The sequence below is a fragment of the Octopus bimaculoides genome, chromosome 26 (genome assembly GCF_046866305.1).
Source record: "Octopus bimaculoides isolate indiv1 chromosome 26, ASM4686630v1, whole genome shotgun sequence".
NCBI classification, from domain to species: Eukaryota; Metazoa; Mollusca; class Cephalopoda; order Octopoda; family Octopodidae; genus Octopus; species Octopus bimaculoides.
Window position 1 is genome coordinate 18,607,982 of NC_142953.1, and position 13,619 is coordinate 18,621,600.

The 13,619-nt window shown below is 36.7% G+C and overlaps 1 protein-coding gene across 1 annotated transcript in view; it reads right to left on the reverse strand.

Annotated features, from left to right (window-relative positions):
• The window catches only part of LOC106878080 (uncharacterized), a 217,030-nt gene that overhangs the window by 61,794 nt on the left and 141,617 nt on the right, over positions 1-13,619 (reverse strand). Inside the window, exon 35 of the mRNA XM_089342991.1 lies at positions 11,502-11,596. Coding sequence (XP_089199117.1) covers positions 11,502-11,596 — 95 coding nt within the window. The remainder of the gene's footprint in view (positions 1-11,501; positions 11,597-13,619) is intronic.

Sequence of the window (13,619 nt, forward strand, 5' to 3'; positions counted from 1 at the left end):
AAGATTTTGTTGATCTCTCCTATTCAAACAGAGAAGAAGTTAGAAAATAATAGACCAGACATCATGATTATAAATAAGGAAAAGTGAAGCCGCTCACTAATTGACCCATCGTGTCAGTTTGATACCAGGATTGAAAATAAAGAGAACAAAAAAGAAAAAGAAGAAAAATATACTCCTTTAAAATTTGAAATAGGAAGAATTTTTGGAGTAAAGGTTGTGCCTATAATAATTGATACATTGGGAGCGGTAAGCTAAGATATAGACAAATGGCTGAAGGAGATTGAAACAGAATACCTGGTAGAGCTCCTACAGAAAGTTTGTTTCTTAGGGACAACAAGGATTGTCAGGAGGATTCTAAGCACTTGAAAGTCTGCTGAAAACTTGTGGATACCTAAGGTTATCTAAGGTTACAGGTAGGAACCTGCTACCCACACAAATCTGACAAGGAATAAGACCAAACCTGAGTCAAACCAAATAATTATTTCAAGTTTTTGCCACAAGGGCAACTTGGGGGAGGTGGGGATGAGTCGATTACATCGACTCCAGTGTTCAACTGGTACTTATTTTATCGACCCCGAAAGGACGAAAGGCAAAGCTGACCTAGGCGGAATCTGAACTCAAAATGTAAAGATAGATGAAATACCGCAGAGCATTTCGCCCAGCATGCTAATGTTTCTGCCAGCTCAGTGCCTTAATAATAATAATAATAGTAATACAACTACTACTACTACTACTACTACTACTAATAATAATAATAAGTTTTAAGGCAGCAAACTTGCAGAATGGTTACCACGTAGTGCAAAATAGTTTGCAGAAATTCGTCCATCTTTACATTCTGGGTCCAAATACTGTCAGAGTTGACTTTTTCTTCTATCCTTTTGGGGGTCGATAAAATAAGTACCAGTTAAACGCTGGGGTCGATGAAAAACATTTACCTCCTCCAGTGAATTTACTGGCCTTGTGCTGAAATTTGAAGCCAAAAATAATAAGTCTTTCTGTTGATAGGCACCAGGAGGAAGTTACTCAATTACATCCACACCCTTCCCCCCATCCTTCACAATTCTCAATTGACACTTGTTTCTCCAAGCCTTGAAAGGATAAGAGGCAAAGTTGACCTCAGCGGAATTTGAACTCAAAACATAAAGAGACTGATGAAAAAGCTTTAAGTGTTTTTCCAAGATTACTCATACTTCTACCAGCTTTACCATCATTATCATCACCACTATTATCATCATCATCATCGTCAACATCATCATCACCATCATCATCATCATCATCATCATCATTACCACCACCATCACCACCAATTCCACCATCATCATCCTCATCATCTTCCTTTTCATTGCAGTCATCCCCACCATCACCACCACCACCACCACCACCACCACCACTAATATTATTCAATTTCACAATCCCCTTACATCTCACATTTCATCTACACTAATAGTGTTAATGCACTTTTATTGCTCCACATCTAAGTAGCAGAGAGATCAGATTCAGTTTGAAACCCAATCTTCGGTTGTTATGTTATGTGTCAGATTTCTGGTTCAATAAATGTTACAGCTCTTGGCTCCCATGTAAACAATTTATTGTAAACAACTCTAGAGAATATATATATGTATATATTATTATTAGTAGTAGTAGTAGTAGTAGTATTACTATCATTATAATTATTAAGACAGCAAGCTGGCAGACTCGTTAGCATGCTGGGCGAAATGCTTTGCGGTATTTCACCTGTCTTTACATTTTGAGTTCAGATTCCACCTCGGCTAAATTGCCTTTCGTCCTTTCGGGGTCGATAAGATAAGTACCAGGTGCAGGAGTGGCTGTGTGGTAAGTAGCTTGCTTACCAACCACATGGTTCCGGGTTCAGTCCCACTGCATGGCATCTTGGGCAAGTGTCTTCTACTATAGCCTTGGGCTGACCAAAGCCTTGTGAGTGGATTTGGTAGACGGAAACTGAAAGAAGCCTGTCGTATATATGTATATATATATATATATATATATATATATATATATATATATGTATGTGTGTATATGTTTGTGTCTGCTTGTCACCCCAACATCGCTTGACAACCGATGATGGTGCGTTTACATCCCCGTAACTTAGCGGTTCGGCAAAAGAGACCGATAGAATAAGTACTAGACTTCCAAAGAATAAGTCCTGGGGTCGATTTGCTCGACTAAAGGTGGTGCTCCAGCATGGTCACAGTCAAATGACTGAAACAAGTAAAAGACTATATATATATATATATATATATATGTATATATGTATATATATATATATATGTATATATATATATATATATATATATATATATATATATATATATCTATATATATATATATATATATATATATATATATATATACAGGCATACCTTGGCTTAAGTCGTTTCAATTTAAGTCGTTCTCAATTATATGTTGGTTTTCAAAAGTAATATATAGAAAATTAAAAATCAAGTGACGTCATTTTACTTGCCTTTATGTCTGTCCACTACAAATATTGGAATCATAAAATCACAAGAAAACCGTTAAAACCACATAAAATCATGTTACTGTTCAATAAATAAGAATAAAATCATATGAAATCATATTAAAATATGTTCAGTAAATGTTAGGATACACACCATAAAGTAGTGTAGCTTAGTGAACGAAATCATGAAATCAGCTGTGTTTTATTTATCAGTGTTTTGGAGCTCATATTGCAGTGTAGTTCCAATATCTACCATTAGGCGCCGTTGTCACTCGTGATTCCTGCGATTGTTTTGAATTCAGATTTGTTTATGTCTGTTTATCAGCTACTTTCTTCTCATTCTCATTCATTTGTGACTTTATTTTTTTGCCCCCATGGCTCCTAAGAAAATTCATAGTGAAAGTGCTAAGCATCATGCTATAATGGTGGAAGATAAACTGGCTATGATAAAACACCATGAAAAAGGTGAAAAAGTGGTGTACGATTGTACATAATAAGGACAAGATTTTATCACATATCAAATCTGAAGCCCCAGGGATGAAGAGCACTGTCATAAATAAGAGAAGAGGCAAAATCTTTGAAGAAATGGAAAGTCTTCTTTCTCTTTGGATTGTTAGGTTGAATCGTCAGCGTGCTACTATTAGTCAAGAAATCATTCAAGACAAAATGTTGTCTTTGTTTGAGGACCTGAAGAAAAAATATCCAGATGAGAAAGATACAGAGTTCAAGGCAAATCAAAGATGGTTCATGAGATTTAAGGAATGAAGAAGTTATCACTCCATTAAGAAGCAAGGTGAAAGCGCATCAGCTGACGAACAAGCAGCAGCGGAATTTCCTAATTCATTAAAGAGAATCATCGAAGAAAACGGGTTTCTTCCTGAACAGATTTTTAATGTAGATGAACCTGGATTCCATTGGAAAAAATTGCCAGACTGTTCATTCATTTCCAAGGAGGAGAAAACTATTCCAGGCTACAAGGTGTCAAAAGAACATGTGACCATTATGTTGGGAGGTAATTGTGCAGGAGATTTTCAGTTAAAGCCATTGCTTGTGTATCATGCACACAACCCCCTGAAGAACATACCCATGGCATCTCTCCCTCTTATATGGATGGCTAATTCAAAAGCATAGGTTACTGTTGTTGTTTTTGAAGATTGATTCTTCAATTATTTTATCCCAGCAGCAGAAAAGTACTGTAAGGAGAAAGGGGATTCCTTTTAAGGTTTTACTTCTCTTAGATAATGTTCCTGGCCACCCGCAAAACATTGTAGATTTTGATGCCAATGTTACCATCATATGCCTCCCTCTGAACACCACGTCTCTTCTGTAGCCAATGGATCTGGGAATAATTGCTATCTTCAAGCGTTACTATATGAAGAGTACGCTGTGGCAAGCAATAGCTGCAACTGATCTTGATGAGTCCATCACACTTCGTGACTTTTGGAAGAGATACAGAACATAGAATGATGTACAGAGCATGGCTATGAATGGCATATGGAAGAAGCTATGCCTGCAATTCGTGAATGATTTTAAGGGGTTTGATAATGTTGCCATCAACAAAATGTTGGTGACTATGAGCAAGGAACTGGAAATGGATTTGTAGGAGGAGGATTTCACAGATTTATTTGTAAAAGACAAGCAGCCCCTGACGAATGAGGATTTGATAGAGCTTCACGAACAGCAAAAAAAAGAAGAGGAAGTCGAACCTGAGCCACATCACTTTACCTTTAAGAAAATGCAGCAAGCATTTGCATGTATTGAAAAAGGTCTTTCTATGTTCGAGGATATGGATCCAAATGCTCAACACTTTTCCAAGATTATGGAGGCTTGTCATGAAGCTTTTGCTCCTTATAATGTAATTCTTGAGGAAAAAAGAAGATAGTTCAAGGAACTCTCAACCGGTTTTTTCAGCACATAGAACAACAAGAACAGCCAAAGTCAGCTGTTGATGTTAACAATCCACAGCTTCTACATCTGCAATGTAAACCACTAAATTGTCTGTACATATTGGTAAATTTAAAATAATTTAGTTTTTTTTCACTATTGCAAAATAATAATAATTACTGAATTTGTTTTTTGAACTTAAAAAAGGCTTTTATTTTACTACGTCTCATTGCAAACTGCATTCATAAATAAAGCATCTGCAATGTACAGTAAACACTGCCAAATTGTATTCGTAAATTCAGATTACTTTTTGTTTTTACTGTACTGTATTAAAAAATAAAAATTATTTGTTTGTAAGCTTAAAATAGGTTTTTATAAACCATGTATTATTGAAAATGCATTCATAAAGTACAGAACTGGGAATGGTTATTATCGGTTTAGCCGAGAGACAAGTAAATTCTACATAGCCTAACCTAGAGACATGTAAATTTGGCCTAGCCTAGCCTGGAGACAAGCTAATTTGCCTTAAGTCATTTTTTGACTTAAGTCGCATCTCCTGGAACGAATTAACGACATAGGGTGAGGTATGCCAGTATATATATATATATATATATATATATATATATATAAGAATTTAAGGATTGGAGAAAACGCATGTTATAATTGCATACTTTATTCCTACATATGTTTCAAAGGATTACAACCTGTGTGATCCATATCGGTCATAATGTCTTACGTTTAAGATGATTCCCATGCTTTCCCTGATGAGAAGGTTACAATTTTAATATCAAAGATCCCTATGGATCACACAGGTTGTAATCCTTTGAAACATATGTAGGAATAAAGTATGCAATTATAACATGCGTTTTCTCCAATCCTTAAATTCTTAAATATACTCAAATACCCAAAATTTCAAGGAGTTCCTGCCTTAAAAACAGGAGCTAACCACAGTTATTTTGTGTTCTTTGCTACATTGGTTTCTATTAACCCATTTATTCTATCAGAAGAATTTTTATTCATTAAGATAGAAGAAATACACATAATTATATATATATATATATATATATATATATATATATATATATATATATATTACGGAGATGTACTTGCATAGCAAGTGACCTGATCTGAGATCGTGTGCTGAAAGAAAAACAATTGCAGTGTGGAAGGTGTTTATAAGCCATTTAAAAACACACAAAAACAGATTCACTTCAACATTTAAATTTAATTTATCAAAATATTTTCGTTGTTTTGAGACTGCGACCTGTTCACTGACAAAATTCCGTATGCAGCACGGAATTTTGTCAGTGAACAGGTCAATCTCAAAACAACGAAAATATTTTGATAAATTAAATTTAAATGTTGAAGTGAATCTGTTTTTGTGTGTTTTTAAATGGCTTATAAACACCTTCCACACTGCAATTGTTTATATATATATATATATATATATATAAAGAACTTGGAAGGTTGTACCGCTAATCAGGCCCTTCACAATACCCTTAAAGCCATGAACTTTTCAGCACTCTACTCGTATACGTAATATATATATATATATATATATATATATATATATACTTTTCAGCACTCTACTCGTATATGTAATATATATATATATATTACGTATACGAGTAGAGTGCTGAAAAGTTCATGGCTTTAAGGGTATTGTGAAGGGCCTGATTAGAGGTACAACCTTCCAAGTTCTTTATATATATATATAAACAATTGCAGTGTGGAAGGTGTTTATAAGCCATTTAAAAACACACAAAAACAGATTCACTTCAACATTTAAATTTAATTTATCAAAATATTTTCGTTGTTTTGAGACTGACCTGTTCGCTGACAAAATATATATATATATATATATATATATATATATATATATATAAAACAAATAATAAATGAGTATATGCAAATATACATACAAGTATGTGCATACCTACATCTACCTGTGTATATAGGTGCATATCTGGGTACAGGACGTTGCAAACAAAACGTAGACAAAAAAAAAATAATAACCAGAGTACGGAAAACACACAGGCCACATAGAGAACATTTTCCTCCATCAGCTGCCACCATTCTAACACAGGCGTTGGGGAGGGGGGGCTGAAGAGTTCATGGCTTTAAGGGTATCATGAAGGGGCCTGGTTAGAGGTACAACCTTCCAAGTTCTTTTACAGGGCTTAGAAAAACTGAAGGATTGCTTCAGGGAACCTGAGAGAGGAATATGTTGAATAAAATTGTAATTAACTGATCCCCCTGTATTTTCTTTTCCCCAAAGCCAGAAACTTTCCGGAATCTTCCTTGTACATTCCAAAGTTGTTTATAGTAAATTGTTGAGATGAGAGGAAGAGTTGAAATAGTTATTCAAATTATAGCAGTTCTTGAATTCTGACACTGACACATCTGTTGTTGTCGTATAAATAACAAGTGATGAACACAGATTGGGTTTCAAATTGAAGCTGATCTCCTACTTGGCTCTGTAGTTAAGAGGGTGCACACATGGGTCTGTGGTTAAGAAATTTGCTTCCCAACCCCATGGTTTCAGGATCAATCCCACTACATGATGCCATCATGGGTAAATGTCTTCTACAGATACTACATACATACATACATGCATACATACATACACACATACATACATTTATACATACATACTTACATGTACGTGCTTACTCATATGTATGGTGGTATGAAAAAGTTCCCAAACTAGTTATATTTAATAAAAAATAAATTATTTACCTAAATTTTAAAGTCATCCTGTGCAGCAAAACACCAATCCCATCATTCCTGCCACTTTTGGAATCTGACCTAGAAGTCGTTTTCCATAAGTGAGTGAAGGACTTTTTCAGATTTGCTCTGAATTTCAACAATGGTGTTAAAACAGTGACCTTTAAGCTGACTTTTCATTTTGGGGAAGAGATGGAAGTCCACAGATGCTAAATTTGGTGAATAGGGCTGGTGCAGAAGCTGTACCATGTTCTTTGGCAAGAAACTCACAAGTGAAGAGAACTCAATGACAGGTATGTACATTGTCATCGAGAAGAATCCAATTCTTCCAGCTCCATAGATCCGGTCGCTTTCGATGAATGCCCTCCCTCAAATGCTTCAAAACGTTGTTGATTGTCCTCTGACGATCCTCATGCACAAGCTAACAAATTTTCTCCACATTTCCAGGGATGATGCTCATGGCAGGTCTTCCAGATCGCTCGTCATCTTTCAGGAATGTTCTTCTGCTTTTGAAGCACCCACGCTACTCAAACACTGTGTACGACCCATTGCCTCATCACTGTAAACTCGCCAAAGCATGCTCAATGTCTCTGTAGCAGATTTCGCATGTTCAACACAAAACTTCACATTGGCTCTTTGTTCCAACTTCTTGTCCATGACAAAAATTGCAGACTACAGCATACACATGATCACAAAAACCCAAATTTCACAACTTGTAAAGTAAACACACTTGGCACACTAATGAAGGCCATTGCTAGCTTTCAATGTGTGCTGCCATCTGTTGGCACGCTACAGAACAAGTTCGAGAACTTTTTGATACCACCTTATATGTACAGGGTGCGATAGGTAAATTGTTGCCAATTTATATTTTTAATTTCGTGTATGCCCATTGTTTGTTTTTAATTTTGTTGACTACACAGTATAGTAGGGTCAGTTGGGTATCGTCTGTAAGAAAAACAGCAACATGTCACAATTCACTCTGTCAGAAATTTGGAAACAACATGATATGCTGCTTGGTATTTTCACTGGAAGCTCCAATACGAATATTTCAGAGTGTTGGGTATCAATCTGAGTCCCCAAAACATGTACAGAGAGTGATAAAAATCAAACATGCAGTCAACATCTTGGTGTCTGGAGTGATCCCACATGGTCTCAAACTCAATACAGAGGCCTACATCAATTGTCTGGAGGAGGTAGTGCTGCCCTGGTTGAAGAGAATGGCTGCTGGAAGGCCCTTTGTCTGGCAACATGAGTCTACACCATGCCAGACAAGCAGCAGAAGCCAGTCATGGCTGTCAGACAATTTCTGCAACCACATCACCTCTAAAATCTGGCCACTTAACACCCCAGACTGCAACCCCCTTAATTATTATGTCTGGGGTGCAGTTGAGTGAGAGACCAACAAAACTCTTTGTAACATCAAAGAGGAATTGAAGGCAAGGATTATGGCAGCATTCACCAACTTAAACAAGGAGACCGTCCTGAAGAGTTGCAGGAGATTCCAAAGTCATCTGGAGGCTATGGTTGAAGCTAATGACAATTTTATAGAACAAATTTACTCTTTAGTATTTCAAGATATTTTTATGTAATTTTGGTAAATATATTTGTTAAAATGAGATATCAGTGTTATTTTCATTTTGCGTAACTAAGACAAAAATTCATTCACCACACCCTGTATACATATCAGTGTCAAAGGGTGACTAGGAAATTAGGGCATGCAGTCCCCCACCACCACAGGTCGGGGGAGGATTTCCAAGTGTTCACCCTCCCCTATTTTCCATCAAAAGTGTAGCATTATATATGCTTTGAGATATGAAGAGTCTGAAAATGAAAATAGTCCCCCCCCCCCACTATGATGCACCATTTTGAAGTAGTTAGCAAGACACGAGAAACATACATATAACTTTGGAAATCACATTCTAACAATTTCATCCAGCAGGGGCCATTCAAGTCATTGATTTTGAGAAAAAAGTCAAAATTCTTTTTAAAGTTTGAAAGAAAATTTGACATTCACGAATTCTTGAAGCTGATTGAGAGAATACCAAATTAAGTGAATGTGTATAACAATGTACAACTTCTGTCAGTGATGCAGCTTTTCTCTCTTTACTGACATTGACTGATCCCCTAAATCTTTCTTGAAGCGTTTCCTTCTCATCAACAAATCGCAAAATGTGTGACAGTTAAAATTTCATTCGAAGGTCTGTAATCTCACCAAACATAGCAGCAACAAATGCTGTTTTTTTTTTTCGATCATTGGCTTAATTACACCTTCACTTGTAACAGCTTTACAATGAACTAATTTCATTTTGAATATCACTTGTAAGTGATATTTGTGTTCAATATCACTTCAAAGCTGAGACAATGTGTTCTTATACTTACAAACTAACAGACATGGGAAACAGAAAAATTTGTTCAGAATGGGTCATCTCTTAATTTACTCAGACTATTCATAATACTTTCAATCAAAACAACAATGACATTCCTTGCTGCCCACTTCGGTTTTGATTTTCAGCTTAAGGTTTGATTTCTCTTTTCCAAGAATGATAATATTCTTCTTGCCTGTTTCAAAGTTGGGGAAAGTAGAGAGAAAACTGAACTAATTGACCCTTTTGCCATCCTGGGGGTAATTGAAAGCATGAGAAATTCTACTGGATTATTATCTTTTTAAAGAATCAAAGCTTTATGCTAATAGGTAATTTAGGCACTGGTTTACTTTTTTGACGTAACCTTTCTTGAAATAACTTTAAATATTTAAAATTAAATTTTAAAGCTTTGGCATGAACGAATGGATGAAAACTGAACTTTTTTAATCATGCATACACACACGCACGCACACACACACACACACACACACACAAATTGCTGTTTTTTTTTCTTTTCACTCTATGTGTGAAATAGTCAAGAAAACTTTTGGGTCACATGACTGAATTCAGGTCTTAAGAAAGGATAAAAAATACTCTATCCATTGGTTAAATCTTTTTAGAAAGTAAGCACGTGTGTGTGCGTGGTAAGAAGTTTGCTTCCCAACCACATGGTTCCAGGTTCAGTCTTCGACTAATCTCTTCTGCTGTCAAGGAGCGTAGTTGACGATGTTAGTTCGGCCATGTTGGTTTACTGTGTTAGTTCAACGTGTGTTGGTTTAGCTGTCAGTAGTTGAATAGTGAATACTGAGTATTGTACCTGCCTTCAAGTAACATACATTTCTGCAATAAGTTATCTTTAGAGAACCACAACCAACTAATTCTTTTCTCCTCTAGGCACAAGGCCCGGAATTTTTGGGAAGGGGCCCAGTCAATTAGGTCAGCCCTAGTATGCAGCTGGTACTTAATTTATCAACTCTGAAAGGATGAAAGGCAAAGTCGACCTTGGCAGAATTTGAACTCAGAACGTAAAGACAGACGAAATACCGCTAAGCATTTCGCCCAGCATGTTAAAGTTTCTGCCAGCTCACCACCTTCACCACCAACTAATTATCTATGTAATACCATTTTACACCAGACGTGTATACCTAAGTCATAACAGTAAACTTAACAGTTAAAACCTTTTTGTACAATAATAAAGTCTTCTGCTAATTATTCACATATGTTGTTAATTACTTCGTCACACAACACAACAAATACATTTTCATTCACTAACTCAACAGATATCATAGCAGCCAATGACAAAATGCCAAACACATTCATGACACACTAATTGTTACAAGTGGACCCTGTGTAAGTCACAAGCAAACTTAGACATCATCTCAACTCTCCCACCTTTTGACCCAGTGATATATCTAGCTGTGACAGCTTGGAGAGAGGCAGGGAGCTATACCAAAACGGGGCTGGTATTCATTCACTAGGCAGGTGCTTGTTTCCATCAGAGTAGACTGGAGTACTGTGAAATGAAGTGTCTTGTTTAAGGACACAATGCACTGCCCAATCCAGAAATTGAGCCTGCTACATTAAGATTGTGAAGTGAGTGTCCCTAACCATGAGGCCATGCACCTTTGCTACTGAAAGATAAACATGCAAATGTATAGAAATATGCACCCACACATATACATACAGGTTACAAGCCACACACACACACACACATACAGAACTCACACACTCACAATCATAAATGCACAGATGCACATACATATACACATACTCACAAATGCACAGACACATACACACACACACACTTGTAAATGCACAGACACACACAAAGATATACTCATATACTCACATGTACATAGGTAAATGACTGCAGAGGGAGAGAGAGAGAGAGAGAGAGAGAGGAAAGAGAGAAGAAAGAGAGGAGAGAGAGAGAGAGAGAGAGAAAAGAGAGAAGAAAGAGGAGAGAGAGGAGAGAGAGAGGAAAGAGAGGAGAGAGAGAGAAAGAAGTACATCCTAATGTGAAATACAAAAGAAATCAACTGTGCTGAAACCTGTGATATGAGCTGTAGATAGAGTGTAGTGCTGGTCAGTTCCCACTAGATGACCATTGAAGATGGTTGAGGCACCGATTCCATCAATAATTTTCCTGAAAAAGGGAGGAAAAGGTAAAAATTATGAATTTATATGTTGTTGACATCACAATTCATAACATTTGTCTTAATACTGAAGTTAAGAACTGCTAAAAATGTATGCAGAAATGTATATATGTATGTGTGTACATATGTATATATATATATATATATATATATATATATATATATATAATAATGGAATTATTGTGTATAGTGCTCAGTTGCACTACAACTCATCAAAGGTGTACGTACAGTGCATAGAATTATGTACAAAAGTCAGGAAAGTGAACAATGTCTGAGTCATGATATATACATGTGTTCATGCGTATGGAGGTGGGGGGGATATCAGGTGTAGTGTTGGTGAATTTCAGGAAGCATGGAGGTTTTAAAGGATGCACCGTCTCGGCAACTAACAACTGATGCAGGTAGTTTGTTCCATGCTTCAGCAACTCTGGGTGTGAAAAAATGTTTCTGAAAGTCATGGGAGTTGTGCTGTTTTCTGACTTTGTAGACATGCCCACATGTGTTAGACACATGGAGCTCAAAGAAGTGCTCAAGGTGGGTGTTGGTGCAATGGTTAATAATTTTGTGGGTGCTTCCCAAGTCAGTTGCCAGGCGTTGGAGTTTCAATGTATCCATGCCCAGGGAAGCAATTCTTTCAGAGTATGGTAGATGCCAGATGAAGGGTATTCACTTGATTGTACATCTCTGAACTGTTTCCAGGAGGTGTATGTATGTATGTATGTATGTATGTATGTATGTATGTATATGTCATTATTCAGTTTTATTTCAAGATTTCTTGTCAATAGAGAGAGAGAACCAGTTTCTAACCTAGATCCAAGGCTTCTTCGTCAGAACTTCAACATCAACTGGATATTTTTGGAAGTATGTGTGTACATGTGCAATATTTGGAGTCAGATTTGTATGTTTTGTTTTATGTACGATGTATTCTCATGCATGTAGTTGCATATCTAGACATGCTCTTATATATTTAAATGATAAACTTCTGGAAAGTTTTACAGATTTGTACAGTTCCAGTGATGGACTGAATCTGTAGTCTTTGAATCAGCTTTCTCCTTTCTGGTTTTGAGAAGCCTAATTTCTCAAGATTGGTATTTAGGCAGTGTGCTACATATCCCAGAGTCCCAATAATTACAGGTGTAAACCTGAACTTGTAGTCTGGATAGAGTAAATTGCAGATTTCTCCATAGTTCAGCATAGGTATTCTCTTTTTCACTGATCTTCAGCTTTATGCTAACATCCACTGGGCAGCTAATTTCCACAACTGTGCACAGTTTCCCTTCTCAATCCCAAATCATTATATCAGGTCTGTTGTGCTTACATTTTATTGAGGTCTTCACTGGGACATTCCACCAGCATTCCTTTTTATTATGAGTGGCTATGGCTTTTACCATACATATACATGTATGTATGTATGTATGTGTGTATTTATGTGTGTGTGTGTATGTATGCATGTATGTACGTGTGTACCTTTTACCTTTTAGCTACTTTTGTTACCAGATATATTCTGACCCAAAGCAGTAGCTCCTGTCAAAATCCCAGCTATTGGTCAATGAGCATATATGATGACAATTCATCTGTGTATGAACATGCAAAAATAACCCTTGGTTGGTTAGGGCATGCAGCAAAAACCGCCAGGAGTTATCGAACCCTAACTGTTGTCAGAGCATCCTTTTAGGAGAGAGACACTGAGGAAAAACCTGCAGTATCACAAGATCGTTGGTTATCTCACTTCATCCTGTCATTCAGTACTAATAATGGACACTTAAAGAATGGTACTCATGTTGTACAAGTGTTTATCGCCATAATGTAAGGACATACAGCTGTCTCGTTAGGGTGACCTTGTTTGTCATTCCATCTCCTGAAAGTTCTATGGCCAAGGAAAAGTGGTGACAGGTGCAGACTCTGACAAGCTGGGAGCGCCATGTGAATTACAACTTTTGTCAGTCTGCTATGCTCCAAGCCATGCAGATCTGCAACAGGGCTGAATAGTCATCTAAGAGGTCATGGATGGAG